This window comes from Dicentrarchus labrax, unplaced genomic scaffold (assembly GCF_905237075.1).
Source record: "Dicentrarchus labrax unplaced genomic scaffold, dlabrax2021, whole genome shotgun sequence".
NCBI classification, from domain to species: domain Eukaryota; kingdom Metazoa; phylum Chordata; class Actinopteri; family Moronidae; genus Dicentrarchus; species Dicentrarchus labrax.
The window spans coordinates 10691383-10707709 of NW_026136703.1; the positions used below are offsets into that span (position 1 = coordinate 10691383).

The 16327-nt window shown below is 44.8% G+C and overlaps 1 protein-coding gene across 3 annotated transcripts in view; it reads left to right on the plus strand.

The window, feature by feature from the left end:
- Nucleotides 1-16327, plus strand: part of crim1 (cysteine rich transmembrane BMP regulator 1 (chordin-like)) — a 31970-nt gene that overhangs the window by 6473 nt on the left and 9170 nt on the right. For 2 of the 3 annotated variants that reach the window (XM_051386389.1, XM_051386399.1), the window contains exons 4-8: nt 6104-6346; nt 9753-9932; nt 12688-12891; nt 13740-13868; nt 14247-14400. In XM_051386389.1, the coding sequence (XP_051242349.1) occupies nt 6104-6346; nt 9753-9932; nt 12688-12891; nt 13740-13868; nt 14247-14400 (910 nt within the window). The remainder of the gene's footprint in view (nt 1-6103; nt 6347-9752; nt 9933-12687; nt 12892-13739; nt 13869-14246; nt 14401-16327) is intronic. The other variant, XM_051386407.1, reaches the window with a different exon arrangement.

The window sequence follows — 16327 nt, forward strand, 5'->3', positions numbered from 1 at the left end:
GGTTCTCCCCCTCTTTGCAATTTTCTGACATTTCAGATGAAGAACAGCTCTCTAGGAACATGCTGTGGAAACATATTTGAGATTACTTAGTCTGTAAATAACACAGAGGTAATTACAGAACACGTCTGGAGCCTTACTCAGTAAATCCCACAGGAAGTGAGTTCGTCAAACATTATATTGTTTAGACGTATCATTGAAGTCTAGTGTTACAATGAAAGATATCCTCGTCTATGTTTTGTAACTCCCTCATCTCAAAGCCAGAGCCCAACGGATGACAGTTTAAACTCACACCAGTGAAACTGTAAACAACATTTTTCAACAGCTTATGAGTTCTCACTGCAACACACACCCACCCTTCTGATGGCCCCTCATTAAGTAAGAGACCAGGATGTGTGTCTGTTATGTCTGTAAGTATGCATGTGCATGTGGAAGGATGCACACGCTTGCATGTGTTTATCACAAGTGTGATGAAGCATATATATTGTGTGTATATGTATTTGAGCATGCGTGTCTGCGTCTGTGTTTGCGCATGTGTCTGTGCGTGATAATTATCTTGTTTGTGTAGATGTCTCAGCAGAGATTTTCCTTTGTCATCATCAGGAGCTTCCTCTGCGCGCAGACTGGGGCTCTGTGGTTAGGAACTTATTCGCTCAGTCCTGTTGGACTCCATAGTGACTGCGTCCGTCCGTCAACCCCTCGTTTTCCTGACACAAGCAGTTATTAAGATCTGTGTTAGCATGCACTGCTAGTGTGGGAAATAAATGTCTCCTCTTAACCTGCGCCCAAAGCATGAACATTCACTTGTCTTCACATGCACTGGGACATCAAAGCACAACCCAACGCTTCAAGAAACTCTTTTCAGACATCAGTCGGAACATGAATTCTCTTCTTGAGATTTGTAAGTTCACACATGGTAATGGTTTGGTCTCTCACTTTCTGTTTGACTCAAGTAGTGGTCTTGTCAGTTCATCCCTCTGCTGTGACTCACTGGGATCTGTTAAAACTCAACATCTTTTCCGCCTCACCACAGCCGGTGTTCAATCACCTAAAGTTGCCTCTTGCTGTCTCAGCGGGATCTTGTTCTCTGCTGGTATACAAGTCACTGATGTAATTTGGCTGCAAACATTCAATCAGAAGCATCATGGTGTGCCAGACGTATTACCCACATGTCCGGGAAAGAGGATGTGATAAGTGTAGGAAAGGGAGGGGGAAGGCAGACGCAGGAAGATCGGAAATCACAACACACCATTTTGTAGAGGTATTTGTGTGTTTTGTGTACAGGCCCCAGGGTCTTTGGAGGGTGGTGTTTGGAAATGTTACACTCTTGGATGGTTTACATATTTCATTCATGATAAGGCCCCTAACTGCTATTTTAGAGGAATTCCCCTGGTGTTGCTCACTGTCAGGAACAAGCAACATCAGTCAGAGTGTTTAGGTGATTCATACAACTGGCATCACTTAACACTAACATTTGCTCAGAAACTAACAGTTGAAAACCCTAGCTATGCTGAAGCAGCCAGGTTGTCTACTTACTTGCTCTTGTGGCCTGATAATGAGGATAGAATAGAGTGAAATAGAGCTACATTTGTCCCTCACTTGTGTGTGGAAGTTCACAAGCGTTTCATCAGACAGGGAAGCAGTGCCCACTGTGAAGCCATGGCACAAACGGACCTTGCTCCCACAAATCTACTTGCCCACCTATGTCAGCTCCGTCACGCCTCTCTCTGCCCTTGTGAAAGGACTGTTAGTTCTGCTTGGCTGCAGCCTCTTTGTGGCAGAGCTATTACTGGCTGAGCCAGACCGCCACTGGCTGGCAGGGGCGTGAGACGTCTCAGTGGTGTGTGTTTGTGTGCTGTCTGTGGAAGCCATGGCCTCTGTTGTACCCTGCGAGCAGCTCGTTTCCCAGTCTGTGTGTATTTTGTATGTGGGTAGTGATTTCAAAGAGGAAACAAAACTCTTGTGTGGCAATTTAGACAAAGAACTTCCCTTAAAGGCATGTTGGGATTGCTGTCAACCAAGTCACTACTCGTGGTCAGCCGCTAACCAAACCAGCCAACATTAGGCCAGCAGAAAATGCCAAGCCACACACTCACATGAAATCTTAGACCATTCCTGCATGTCCAGTTCTAACCCTCACTCCATTCACTAAAATCTAGACCTAAAGCCTCTGCTCATTGACACAACCATAACCATTAACAAATCAAAGACACCCTGACTGCAGCCAACTCCTGTTGTTCCCAGGCACATTTCTTCTATTATCAGCCATTCTTTTCCCTTGTCCCTGTAAGGAAACGGATCCATATGGTCAAAATCCATATATATCGCAAATGGCTCTTCCACAATTTATTCAACAGCTGTCTACACCCCAGGTCCCCCATAGACATCTTTTCTACATTTGCTACAGATGAGGGCTGAGTTGTTTTCTTAGGTATAGTGTCCTCTGAGTAAAAGTACACGTGACAACTGTTCAGTTATGTTCCCCAGTTCTTTATATACAGTACCCTAGAGCAGAGTATGCTCACCCTTTTCATATGCATTTTATGGTAGATACAACGATAAACAATGCATGCTGATCTCTGTTTGAGGGACAGACCCTTTAGCCTTCACACTCTCTCATTGGCCTAATCTTGTTGGCCATCTGACGGCAAGGAAAGGGTGTGTTTCACTGGAATGCACACATGCACACGCACAAACACATACATGGAAAATCTATGTGCAAATGTGCACTTACATGGGGACATTCTCATTACCTCACTCAAACAGGCTCATTCACAGCTGCAGCGGTGTTACTTAAGACACTGAGATCACGTTTTTCATCTGCAAATATTTAGTCAAAGAGTGAGAGAGCGAGGCGCGCAGGCAGCAGATGCAGTCCTGCCGGCTGCTGAATGCCTGGGCCCGACTACCTCAAGCTTCTGACCATGGTGTGAAGTTCCCACCAAATGTTTCTTCCCGGTGACCCTGTCTGTGCCTTTTGGCCTGGACCCCCTCCCAGACATGCTCCGCAGTCCTCACACATATACTCACACACGCCGATACACACAGTGAACAATGCTGACTTTCTCAGCTGTAACTGCTGGTGGGCACTGGGCCAGGCCCCCACAGCTTTACGTGAGAGACGGCCCTGATGTGTCCCTTTGCGGAGCAACTTTATAAAACCTGAGGACAGACCAGAAAACCCACGGAGGGCAGCTGGACTGAGACAGCTTTGTTCTCATCTGACTTGCTTCCAAAGTCAGTCGGTGAACAGAACTCACATTGTGCGCTTTTTCCATGAGTAAACTTAGGCTGTCAACACAGCCTCCTCTGCCTGTCCGAGCCGCTCTGGTTCAGGGAAAGACTGCTCTCCTTGTACGAGTGGTTGAAGAGAAGAAAAACCCCATTTAGATAGGAGGTGTTTTTCTTTCTTCAATGAGCTGAGATGCCAGAAATATGCATTGTTAACAACAGGGACCATTCTGTGGTAATGAAGCAATTTCCGTATCCCACCTCTTCCAGACCAGTGTCAGGTGTGTCTTTTGTGTGTGTGTGTGTGTGTGTGTGTGTGTGTGTGTGTGACTATATATTGTTGCAGGTTGTGCACTGAGGTCAGAGGTTTTCTATTCTTTGCTATCTTACAGAGCACATGTTGCCTAATCTGGAGAGAGAATTTATCAAGCATACCAAATCAAGCTTTTTGTGTTTATGCAAGCTGGAGTATGGCCACCATTGTGATACAAAGATTGGTTCAGTGGTTGCTGACTCACTAATTACAGCCATTTAGGCTCAGAGATAGAACACAAACAGCACAGGATAAAATCCATTTGCTGCTGACTTTTTCCATCCTCTGTCTGCCTATTGTGCCTATAAATGCAGCAGCAAGAAAATTATATTAATTGGACCTGCAAGGGTTGGACCATTTCCACGGATAGATACAATTCTATTCATTTGAATGACAATAGTATATCTGCCAGCTGCTTTTCCCAGCGCACTCTAACCCCAGCCATTATCACAAGTGAAAGAGTAATCAGCCTTCTCTGGGAGACATACAATACACAGAAAGTGTTTTTCAGTGCAGAACGTTGTGCAAGATTGTCCCAGGGTATTCTATGGCTTTAAACAGTGTGAGGTTTTCATATGCAAAACCAGTCTTCAACTGAGCAGCAGCAGACAACTTTATTGGAAGTAAAACATTCACCAATCAACGTTTCCAACTGAAGTTTATTTAACTCTAGCATAGGAATTAGGCCAAAAAACATTAAAAGGGTTGTAGCCTCTCTTAATTCAGGGGTTTTCCCCTCATTTTCTATGACACTATTCAGCTACAAAGTTTATCAATGGAGCTTTGTGGCGGTCCTCACTGTTCCCAGGTTGCTTGAGTAAACAGTACAGTACAGATACCTCACACTCCTGCTCTATTTATCCGGAGCCAGAAAAATTCAACATTTCCCTTATCCTCAATTTCATCTGTCAGAAATGTTACCCCCACCCACCAAAATACAGCAGTCACAGTCTTACAGCCTCTCTCCTCCATGTTTATTCTAGGTCAGGTAGACATCAAACGGCTACTTAACTGCAATGGCAGCAGAGCATCAGGTCAGACCAAAAAGTTAAATCTTAAAGAGCTGGAAAGGCTGAGAATACAGTACAATTCAGAGGTCCAGCTCTGGAGTTGAGGACTGGCAGAGGACAACCATTATCAAGGGATCAGAAGTCTGGACCCCGAACCGCTCACCAGCTCAGTTTTCCCATCTTGTGGCAAAACCCTGAGGGATCCGCTTACAGGTCTTCAAATGTCAGGGATGAGGCATATCCTCTGAGAGACTCGTGTTGCGTTGTGGAGCCAGCACCAGTCTGGGAAGACCATCAACAAAACTCTGCTTCTGGAAACACTAGCGAACCCTAAGTACTGTTACACAATCCCAGCCTGTATCATTCCCTCTCCTCAAAAACCATATGTATGCAAAGATTGTCAACTATTCCAAATAACTAAATCATAATCCACTTAATTGAACTTTCTTATAAGGCAGTCATTTGTTGACACAGTTTCTCCTTTAAATGTCAGTGATGATTTAAACTGGATTGTATAATTGCCTGATTGTCCTCTTTCTCATCCATAATCTCTAGCGCTAGTTAATGCTGCCTTTCTTCTCGGCCGTCAAAGTGTTACAAAGTCTGTATTTACTGTGCTTTCAGAGGTGGATCTCGGAAATTACTTAGTGATTGACAATTATAGGACAGGACCTGAGTCTGCTCTCCGCAATCCTTCTCTTCTGCCTGCACTGTATACATTACAATGACACTGAGAACCAAAATAAACACGTCCATTTGGTTTGGGTAATCCAATCTTTATAAGGTAGCTACTGTTCCCATACAATGTCTGCACAGAGGGGCGCTCCACTTTTCTTTTCCTGAACAGACTCCAAAATACACCCCTGAGCCCCTTGCCCAGATTTCCAGTACCCCTGCACCCGTTTCCCCTAACAAGGGGTATCAGAGCTATTATGTTGGCTCTGGCAAATGAATAGACAAACATCCTGGTATGCTAAGTGAAGGGGAGCTTCTAAACTGGCAAGAAGAACAGCTCTGTTGAAGGTTGGCTGGTATTAATAACTGATTTTAGAGCGTGAGGGGCTGTTTGGATTGTGAGCCAGCTGAGCCAGGCTGGGTGGGATCAGAGGCCCATAGACAGGATATGCAGAGAGCCTTGTCGTGTCTGGAGCGCCGCTCTCACTTCTCTGACAGGATGCTGTGAAGCTGTCACGGACTGAAGTGGTGTTTTGATGACTGTGCACAGAGTTGTGTTGGGTGACTGTGTGAACTCAGCTTTCAGACCGTAACACGAGTAGCACTGTTCTAAAGTGGCTCGACTGACACTACGAAGGGGCGGCCTCCACACACACATGCACACACACGTTTTACGCACAGAAAAATCCCTCCTTCCTCTAGAAGAACAGTGTGGGCAGTGTCAGAGCCTAGAGCCATTGAAGGTGGTATTACAGAATGTAAAAAGATGAAAAATATAAAGGCCGAAGCTGTTCCTTTCACTGTTATGGCTTGCATATACTGTATGCTGCATACACACCTGCGTTGTAACATGAATGCCCATGTCTGTGTGTTTCAGAGGAGCTGAAGTGTGCCGGGGTGACGTGTCCCGCTCTGCAGGTGCCCTCTTGCCCCAAGGGTTCGGTCCTGACCAAGAGTTACACGCCCCCTGCTGGTTGCTGCCCATCCATACCACCCCAGTGCACTTGCGACCTCCGTGCCTGTCACAAGCCCCAGTGCCCGAGCGGACAGCGCGCCATGCCACTCAGCCAGGCCAGCGGCCAGCCAGGAGACTGCTGTGATGTCTTTGAATGCCAGAAAGGTGATTACACTGAACTGCACACTAAACGATCTGTTTCGATTGGTCTCCCACTAGGGGTAGCAATGGCACAGTTGGTGTGAGATTCATCGCCTTTGAGGAAGCAATTATTTTCCTCAGAGTAAGGCTTTCCTCCCTGCTGACTAAATGTCCACAGATGAAAAGGAAAGTTGCTGATTGGATAATTACTGTTGGGCCTTTTATCAGGCTGGGCTGATGCCTCCCAGGGTTAAGACCATGGTTCAAAGACATTTTTTCATGGGTGTATCTACAAATATTTTCGTTGCCTGAAGGGATATTAAATATAATGGAGAATGCTGGTCTGAATTATGCTTTTGTACCATTTTCTCACCTGGTGAGAAGGAGACAGAGGAAATGCAAGGAAAGAGAAGTGAGAGAGTGCGCAGATGTTGATCCCACATAAAGACCGCTTTTGACGTGGCCCAGAGGCAGCCAGGAGAGTCAGGAAGGCAGGGAGGGGACCTGTGGTATTGGTGTGTTTACTCTGCGCTCCCAACAAATATTCGCTGTTTTACCAACAGAACAAATTCCCATTCTGGCCCCTCCACATGCATAAATGAGTGCCGTGTCCTGGAATTAATGGACTTAACGAGCGCAGTGACCAGAAAAGTGCTTAGGCTACGAATTTGCTCAACAGAAGTGCAGTGTCAAAGGGTTCCTGTCTGGTCACACGTCCAAAGGGAAAAGGTTCAACAGTTCATTGATGGGAATGCTTTTTATGTGCTCCAGTCTGCCAGTGGGGAGGGTAATTGAGTCCGGCAGGCCGGCGGGGGCTGAATGGCAGCCGTGGGGGCCATGGGATCAGTGTTTTGATAACAAGTGTCTGCTGCTCTTTGGGCCTGGGGCTTGATGCCTTTTGTGCTGCCCCTACCGTCCGTTAGGCCTGCATGACTGCGTGCCGTGTCAGAAAGCTCCACAGACAAGGACATGGACAAGGACAGACACTGGGCCCCCTAGTCACCTCCCCACTCCTACAGAGCCCCCCCAAAACACTGACTACAAATACTGTATACATATAAAGTTTCAAGCTTTCAAACACCGTACCTATTCTCTAATGGAACACACTTTAGCACTGCCCCCCATTGTCTCTGTGTGTCGGGCTTGGACTGATTAACTTGTTTCCATTGCCCACTTGGCTGAGGGCTCATATTTAGTCAGGGTCAGTGTGTGCAGTGACAATAAATCCCACCTGTGTGTTTTGGCCTCCATCAACGATAGACTCTTTCCACTGTTGGCTGGAAATTGGCTGTAACTGGTGGCAGACCGAACCTGGCAGCACCGTCCTGACCTGATGTCATCTGATGTTACTTATAATCCTATTTGATCCTGTTTAGCTGTAGTCTGCTGTTTATCAACACTTTAGCCGGCACATATTTTGCGTATGTCCCCTGGATGCCGAGTAGGTTCAGGGCTGCACATGTGCTTTTTAGATTTAAGCCAGTGTAAGCACTAAGGATAGATCACCACACTAATGGTTCTCAGGGAGCTCAGCTCAAGTTTTGTTCTAATCACACAACAACCATGTTCTCAGTAATTACTGAGTGGTTATTTTATTTAAGTTAAACTCATCTGAACTGATCAAAAGTATCAACTGTTGATTTTAATAAATCCCATCATTATTCTTCTCTGGGAAAAATGTTTCCGTCTGTGGTTTTGCTTTATCCGCCTGTTAACCACTAGCCAGCATGACAGTCCATTATTAATGATTTAGGAAGGCTTAGTGTCAGTGTTTTATGGCCCATCCATCTCTACATCCAGTCCTCACCTCAATATAGAGAAGACTGAACATCACAAAGCATGACTGGAATTTAGACTCTGTGCTGCAAGTTGTTTTAGGGATTAGCATTAACAAACACTGCGGAAATCACATGTGAGCATCCCCTCATGTGACTTCCTATTGCTTCTGTGAGCGTTAAAAACGTTGCTGTGCCTTTTGATTTCGGCCAGCTAAAGTACTTATTGCATTTTCTCTGCTTGGTTTTGCTGCACGCAAAGCAGGACGACAGGAATACTGAGAGAGAGAGAGAGAGAGAGAGAGAGAGAGAGAGAGAGAGAGAGAGAGAGAGAGGAAAGAGCAGAAAGAATGGAACAGAGAGATGGCAAGGAAGAGAATAAAAGATCAACAAATCCCCGCTGTACTTTCAACTCAGTTGGCCCACCTGCTTTGTATTAGAGTGCAGCGCTGGCTGTCGGAAGGCATGGGGTCATCGGCTCAGACACTTTGAGTCTGCACTCAAAGGTATGGCGTACAGATGCCACCGTAACCTCCACTCTCATTTATAGAAAACGCTGGCCCCACATCTGCTTGCATCTGTGCAATACATTTACTTGCCTAACTAGTGTAGCTGCTCCTCTATGGTTCTGGGGGTTTTCTTACATAACCACATTGCCTCACTTCCCTTATATTGGAGTGTGTTTGATGAAAAGTTACTGTGTGGTTACTTAAGATCTGAGAATGATGAGTCACCCAAACCACAGTGGTAAATTTGAATGTGTAATCTAGCATTACCATTGAGATGTCATGCTGTAATCTTCCTGTTCCTTTGGCTACAAAACTACCCCCATTAATTGTGAATGATTAATCATATTTGTTTCATTTTGTGGAAATTGCAACTAAGGAAGTTATTGTTATGTTTGTAGCCTATTCTTTCTTTTACCCAGATTCACACACTTTAAGTGCCAAATATGCAATGAGCAGGTCAAGGCTTTCCCATACGTATTTGTATTAAATGGGCCTGTTGTCTATACACAAGACCAGACCTTGGTTTTCCAACAGTGCCGTAACTAAGCTCATTTTAATTTTTATAGTAAAGGGAACACCGCTAAAAGAGGTTCTAAGTGCTTGGATGCTTTTGGGAAAGGCAGGCCAGAGCATTGATTCACCCCACCTGCCACCAGCACACTGAGCCCAGATTCTGCCAAAGCCTCAGACCCACTACTGTTTTCTTTTACTCTGCAGTGCAAGAGTCCAACGCCTTTTCAAGACTTGATAGATCCCTGTGAAATTCCTCCTCATGGACTTGGCTTCATTGTCTGATAAATGCCATTCCACCCCACAGGCTTAACCTCAGCCATCAGTGTCTACCTCAGCACCATTTGGTTCACATAAACATTTCCATCAATAGCAGAAAATGAATGGATGTTTATGAATTTGTAATTGATTGTGTACAGTTGGGAAAGTCTCTCACTGATCAAGCGTGACATTTGTGATATAGTCACGAGGAGGCAATTCTTGTGTTAATCTTTGCCAAATGTGATGCACACCTGACAGAGCACAGTGCCCTACTGGTCACCCGCAGAGTGCGTTATCGTTATCGTGCACACATGGTGTTTAGTTTAAGGTTGACAGCATCTGTCTGATTACTGTTTTCCCTGCTCTTCTTCTTAGTTTCTCCCAAGTGTGTCCACAATGGGAAGGAGTTTTCAGAGGGAGAGGTGTACCGCATGGACCCCTGCTGGCTGTGTCAGTGCCGGGGAGGGATCTCTTTCTGCTCCAAGGCAGAGTGTGCTGAGCTGGACTGTGAAAACTTCTACATTCCCGAGGGGGAGTGTTGCCCTGTCTGCATTGGTACACACATTTACCTTTTATATATTTACCATTATTTCATCAAGATATGGAAACTTAATTCTTATTTTTGCTGAACATTATACTATTTATAATGGGGAATTCTTAAAACTGGTGATGTGGCATAGACAAGAAGGCCTGTGTGGCCAGCTGGAAGCGTGGAAAGTTGATGCAGGAGAGCTAGTGATATCAAGATCCACCTTACCTGAAACTTAACTCTAGTGACCTTAACTTAATTGCTTCCTCATATAACCAGCTTCCACAGTTGTTAATATACCTGGCATACAAGATGCGCTCTATAGAACCAGCCAGGGATTCATTTGCACTGGACAGACTTAAGAACGTTAAAATCCTCTTTCAGAGTGTACAGCTTGGCTTTGTAATATTTGGCTCTGGCTTAATGGAGAGGACCCACTTGCAAAAACACATCTGCTCAAAGCTAGGTAGGGTGCTCAGATATGTGCATTTAAGACCGTTAAAAAAAGGGGTTGCAGTGCATATGGCAGCCACATTACAGTCTGCTAGAAGTCAGTAGATGGGGATGGTAGCCAGTTTTGGCCTCTGCCTGCTTGGCTACAGTTGATCGGGTGCATGAGAGAGAGTGAAGAAGACTAAGAGCAAGACTGCATAGGAGATCATGTTAGGTCAGTGTTGGAAGTACACCTGGAATATGCAGGAATTTAGATGGTATGGAATGCTTTCATCTTTTTCTTATGGAAAGCTGCTCTTACTTACTGCATGGCTCACTGCGGAGAACATCAGCTGTAATACTCTTAATCTGGATCAAGAGATGTATTTAAGGTTACCTGGTTGCAATAATACTTAAAGCTGCACTAATTAATATTTCTATATTAGCAAGAGGTCAAATAGCTATGTGTAATGTGAAAGGGGTTGTTTGTAATAATAAACCCACAAAGAATTATCACTGGACTCTGCCATTCCCCTCACCTCTATGGAGCGCTTTACCTTCTTTCTGCTGATAGTTTTGGTTGCAGGCCACAACTTAACTGTTTTGGGTAATTCTTTCCACTCTCTGTTCACAGCAGGGGCAGGTTTTTTGCAAAAGAGCTTTGATAAACTCACTGAATGCTACCTGCCCAGCATCAGACAAAGATAGCGACTTGCTGATGTACATTTTAAGAGCCAGATATCTTTGTGAGTCTCTGTGAGTTTGTGGAGACCAAAAACAGATCTTAGATTTGTCAGGTGGCAAGGAACACGACACTAAATAAATGATAATGGTGTTCTGTGTCTGCTGGATAAAAGGTAATATTGCCACTAAGGGCAATGCTAAGTGACCAAAAAAGCAATTCATGCAGGTTCAATTAAGATACAATTTACCAAAAGTACTGTACTAATGTACGTTGTTACATGGAAAACTCAATAGCATCTTTATATAAGCATACATACATACAAAAACTGTTCTGGAGAAACTTTGTCAAGTCTGTGAAAATTACTGAAGAAAGCAAACAGAAAAATGCTATCACATTGCATTATTGGACATGCTGGTTTCAGGGTTTTTTGGAGCTTGACCCGTATTGGGTACAAAGAAATCGGGATATCTGGGCCTCTGCTGCATTACCTTCAACCACTCTTATTTAAAAATCGGTTTCTCACGAGTCCCCCAGCTTTTCTGGAAGTGAGATGCTAAAATCCCGAAGTGATCCTTTAAAGTTCATTATAAGGGTCATGGTACAACATATGTGATTTGTACACATTGAAAGAGATAGGGAGAGAATAGGGGAGAGAAAAATAGATCCTGTTCAGGTTAATCACAGCCAGATGGATGGAACCTCAGCAGCCCAAACTCTGGGATCTGATAGGACAATTAGGCCTCCTGTGCACAGTATACAGTCCACTCTCTCTCCCTCTGACACACATTCAGTCAGCCACACCAAACACACAGAAATGTGAACACGTCTTTGTTTTACACTGGCACACAGAGAAAATGCTGAGATCACCCTCTAACGTGCCTCAGTTACCAATAAACAATGTAACAAAAACAACTAAAACTGTATATAGTAAATAGGAAAAAAATCATCTCGTAGCTGGGCTCAGGCATCATACATCACCTCAAGCTGAGCAGAATGGCTTTACAAATTGCCTTTTAAACTGTCCCAAACTTTATGGTTCCTACTTAAGACTTAATGGCAACAGATCAAAACATTTTTATAGTGCTTTCTTTGCCTTGGAGTGAAATTTATGACATAAAACCTTGCCATTGACCTTATGTGTCACAGCTGAAGCTCACATGGATGACTTATAGCTTTCAGCCAAAAGGTGAGTGGACACTGTTGGGGAGCAGCAGTTATTATGAATGTCATCACCCTTGCTGTATTTCCAATGATCAAATCTCACACGGGACGACACAGCGATACCCCAAAACTCATCTGTCTCATTTCAACCTAAATCCCTATGTATGTTGTCGCACAGCCAGGGGCCTCTCCTCACTTATGTAGATAAGTCATCAAAATTCAGCAGTGTTCTCTTTGTAGTCCTTATCGACAAACCAGTTCCCATATCTTGTTAGATCCCTCATGGAGTATCCTGCTTCCTTCAGCTCTGCTCTCATTCTGTCTCCTGGTAATTTAGTTACAGTAGAGGATGTAGCATAAGATACACCGGACTGTAGCTTTGGGATTTATGGTAGCCAACCAAAATATACATGAGACTTTGCTAAGAATCAGATCAAACATTCTCGTCTTCGCTGACTTTGTTCCTTAACCGACAATGTGTATGTCTCTTTCTTTCCTCTCAGATGTGGAGTTACTGTCGATGGACAGCACCAAGGCCAGTTGCTGGGTGAATAATAAACTGCGAGCCCACGAGGAGCAGTGGAAAGAGGACGACTGCACCTTCTGCCAGTGTGTGGATGGAGACCCCCACTGCACGGCTATGGCCTGCAAACAGAGCTGCCAAAACCCCGTCAAAATCCCTGGAGAGTGCTGTCCCTTCTGTGAAGGTATAGGGTTGTGGGGGTCCTTTTATCCTATCTAATGTATAGCTCATATCTATATGAGGTACACATTAGCCCACATACCACATGTAGGAGGCTCCTGTGGCCCGACAGCTTTGCTACAGAGGCCATGTCGGCATGGGCTCATTAAAGGGGAGGCCACGGAGCATTCTTCGAGCTGCAGGGTTCTTTGTGTTCCTTTATTACCGCTGCCCGCCAAAATGAGACCCACCTGTGTGTGAGGCTGTGCCGTGCTTTTAAAGCAGGAGGCTGCATAATTGAAGTGGACCCCTTATTTTTGTGAGCGTAATTAGTTACAGCTCGTTGGGCTGCTCCTCCCACCGAACGTGGCAAGAGATGTTTGACGGGAATAGCTGTGGCACATGCACGTGTGTTGTTCCAAACTATGCTCATTTATTGTGGCTTCACAATAAAGTTGGCCCTGATTCAAGAGGGTCTGTGCTGGAGTCTGACTTCGGTCCAGGGGATACTCTGTTATCTTCACTGGTAGTTCTAGAACTAAAACATCCTCTTTAGACACATACAACTTATTAATGGGAGACAGTTCCACACAATAAGACAGAGAGGTATAATCCCCCTTACAGTACGACCCACCCTGGTGTAATTGCTCTACATTTATCTGTAATTACTGTTTACTCCAAAATAAGAGCAGTGTAAATAGGTAGCTATTACAGTTGGCATAAAAAGCATCGGTATTATACCTGAGGGGATCCTGGCACACGTATATAAAAAACAGAAAGAAATTCATAAAATAAGTGTTCTTTGTTGTATACTTTGATTGCTGTTGCTCTGGTGCAAAATTCTTACCCTCCATCATCTCTTTTGTTCTCTAGAGCCTTCTTACGAAACAGTTAGCCCCATGCTGTGCCCTCCCTTGGAAAACTGCTCCTTGTCAGGGAATGACTGCCCCTATGGTTTCCAACAAGACAAAAATGGATGTCTGCTCTGCCAGTGTCTTAGTAGTAAGTTCACTCTTCTCATTGTATGTTGAACCTAAAGGGTTAAAAGTCTCAGGGACTCACTTGCAGAAGCATGAACATGATACATTTCTTCTGACATGCTGCTTCTTGCAGGTTTGCATTGAAAGTGGTGTACATACAACACTGTATTTACCTGTTTGCTCATGCTGATGTCAAACAAATTTGGTAACCTCTTGGTTTTGACAGCAACAAAGACATGTTCATGTTCATGACAGCTTATTTGTGTTGATTGGTGGCAGTCTTTGCAAGGTTCTCTGTCACAAGAATGTTCCTGTGAGCAGCCCCTGTAGCAACTCATGCCTTTGCCTTTGATGGATTGTTGTGCCAATGATCGGATGACCTCTCCCTCGACTCTTTCAGATGACTCCTGCCCTGACCTGGGAAAATACTGTTCCCTGCAATGCCCAATGGGATACGAGAGGGATGACTTTGGCTGTGAGGTGTGTGAGTGCAGCATCCCCATACCCAAGTGCCGACCTTTGACCTGCACTAAGACCTGCCCCTATGGATATGTGTAAGTACACTCAGTGAACCCGGGTGTTTTTCATCCCTCAAGTCCACCTACACTCATTTGTTATGCGTGTTTTCAGTCTGTTTAAAGGCATCTGTGGCTGTCAGTGACGTGACACACACATATATGAGAAAACTGTACACTTGGCTCTTACATGCTAGTTATCTTTGGAAATTCTGTTATGTCTTTGAGAGGTGATCAGTTTCGTAATGGACAATGTACAGCACATGTATGGCTCTTTTCTCCATAGTTTCTTGGGTAAATGGTTTTCAAGTGATGCCCAGAAGCCATTGCCTGTTTAGTCATGGTCAAAAGGAAGCTGAAGAGGCATTTGCAACAGTACAGTAGTTTAGAATCCAAGATCAAAGGGCCTACCTTGGTGGCCAGTCCCAGGTCTCTAAATCTGTGTGTGAGTGTGTGTGTGCATGGTTGTGTGTGAGTAATTCACTGTGAGGTCCTCACAAGCCTTTCAGCCCCCTGCAACTCCTTTCGTCCTAATCCCATTTAACCCAATCAAACATCTGGAAGTGCTCTCTACCGGGACGCTTGGTCCCCAGGCACCACTCTCATTTCATAAATCATCGTTCCGTCTCAAAACAACGATCAAAAACACATCAGGACAAAAGCGGCCTTTATGAAACGTATACAGTTGGGATTCTTCTGGTATCTCAACCATGCTCTCTGGAGCCACGGCTCAAGATGGGCCCGATATGTCTGCACATGATGCCAGAGGAGAGGAGAGGAGAGGAGAGGAGAAGGGATGAGGGGGACCGTGTGGGGACAAGAAGAGCAGGAAGTTCTGGCTTTATCCTTCATAAGCAGCTGTTTGGGTCTACCCTCAGAAGTCAAAAATCCTCTGAGAGCTTGCCAGCCTTACAATGCAGATCTCTGTCTTCTCGCACAGGATCTCTGCATGCATCCACCACAAAGAAACAAAAGGCACAAAGGATCTCTGTGTTTATACTGCTTGTATTGATGACATCCTGTGAGTAATGTAATGTACATTTATAAAACTGAAGGCACAGGCCTCCAACGCAGGATGAATGTAAACCTTGTAAACTATGTGTAACCATGTGTTGAACACTCCTCTCTTGTGTTAACAGTCTACATGAAGGACATTCTCAGGGCAGTTCTTACGGATGAAGTTGTGTTTTCAATCATTCATAGCTCAAAATCATCACTGTGACCTCACAGGTCATGAATGGCATTCTTCTGGCCATCACAGTTGCGGCACACTGTAGATTGTGCCGAGCCAGCAGTCCCATGGCCGGGGGCCCCTAGTGCCTCCCCAAGCCCCTCTATCCCCCCTGGAGCCCAAAGCGCTGCTTGGCATTCCACACACCATCTTTAAACAAAGCCTTGCTCTAAGGTCGCAGCACTCTCTGTCTCTGTATTTGTACAGTGAGGCACTGGCCAAACCCTCACAATGTTGTTTCAATGGCTGTTATTGCTGTTTCAGCATAGATAGGGTGCTCTGTTTGCTGAGCCTGACATGCTCTGTCCTCTTTATGGGACACAGCACCCATCCATGGGTTCGGGAGGTTCTTTTATTTATGCTGCCTTAGCAGATAAAGATTAATCGAGTAATTACCCGGGCCTAATGAGGCCACTGCTTCATAAAATAGGTATCATCACTTACCTTGAAGGAGAGAGCGAGGCTAGCTGGTTGAGAGAGGATGAATGCAGACACGGAGGGGTAGAGATTCGTGAACGAGTGTTAGATACTGGCCATTCTTTCATTTGGGTTTTGACAATTTATCAACCTCCAGCTCATTCATGTTTTATTAGGCAGATAATTGGGTCCAACTGGCCTATTTTGAGCCTCTGCAGCTTCTGCACTTCATACTGCTGCTTTCTCTTTGTATGTGAAGATATCCTTTTAATGTTCTTTGTTTGGACAACTGAACTCTTTTGTTTCTGGTCAGTTTAA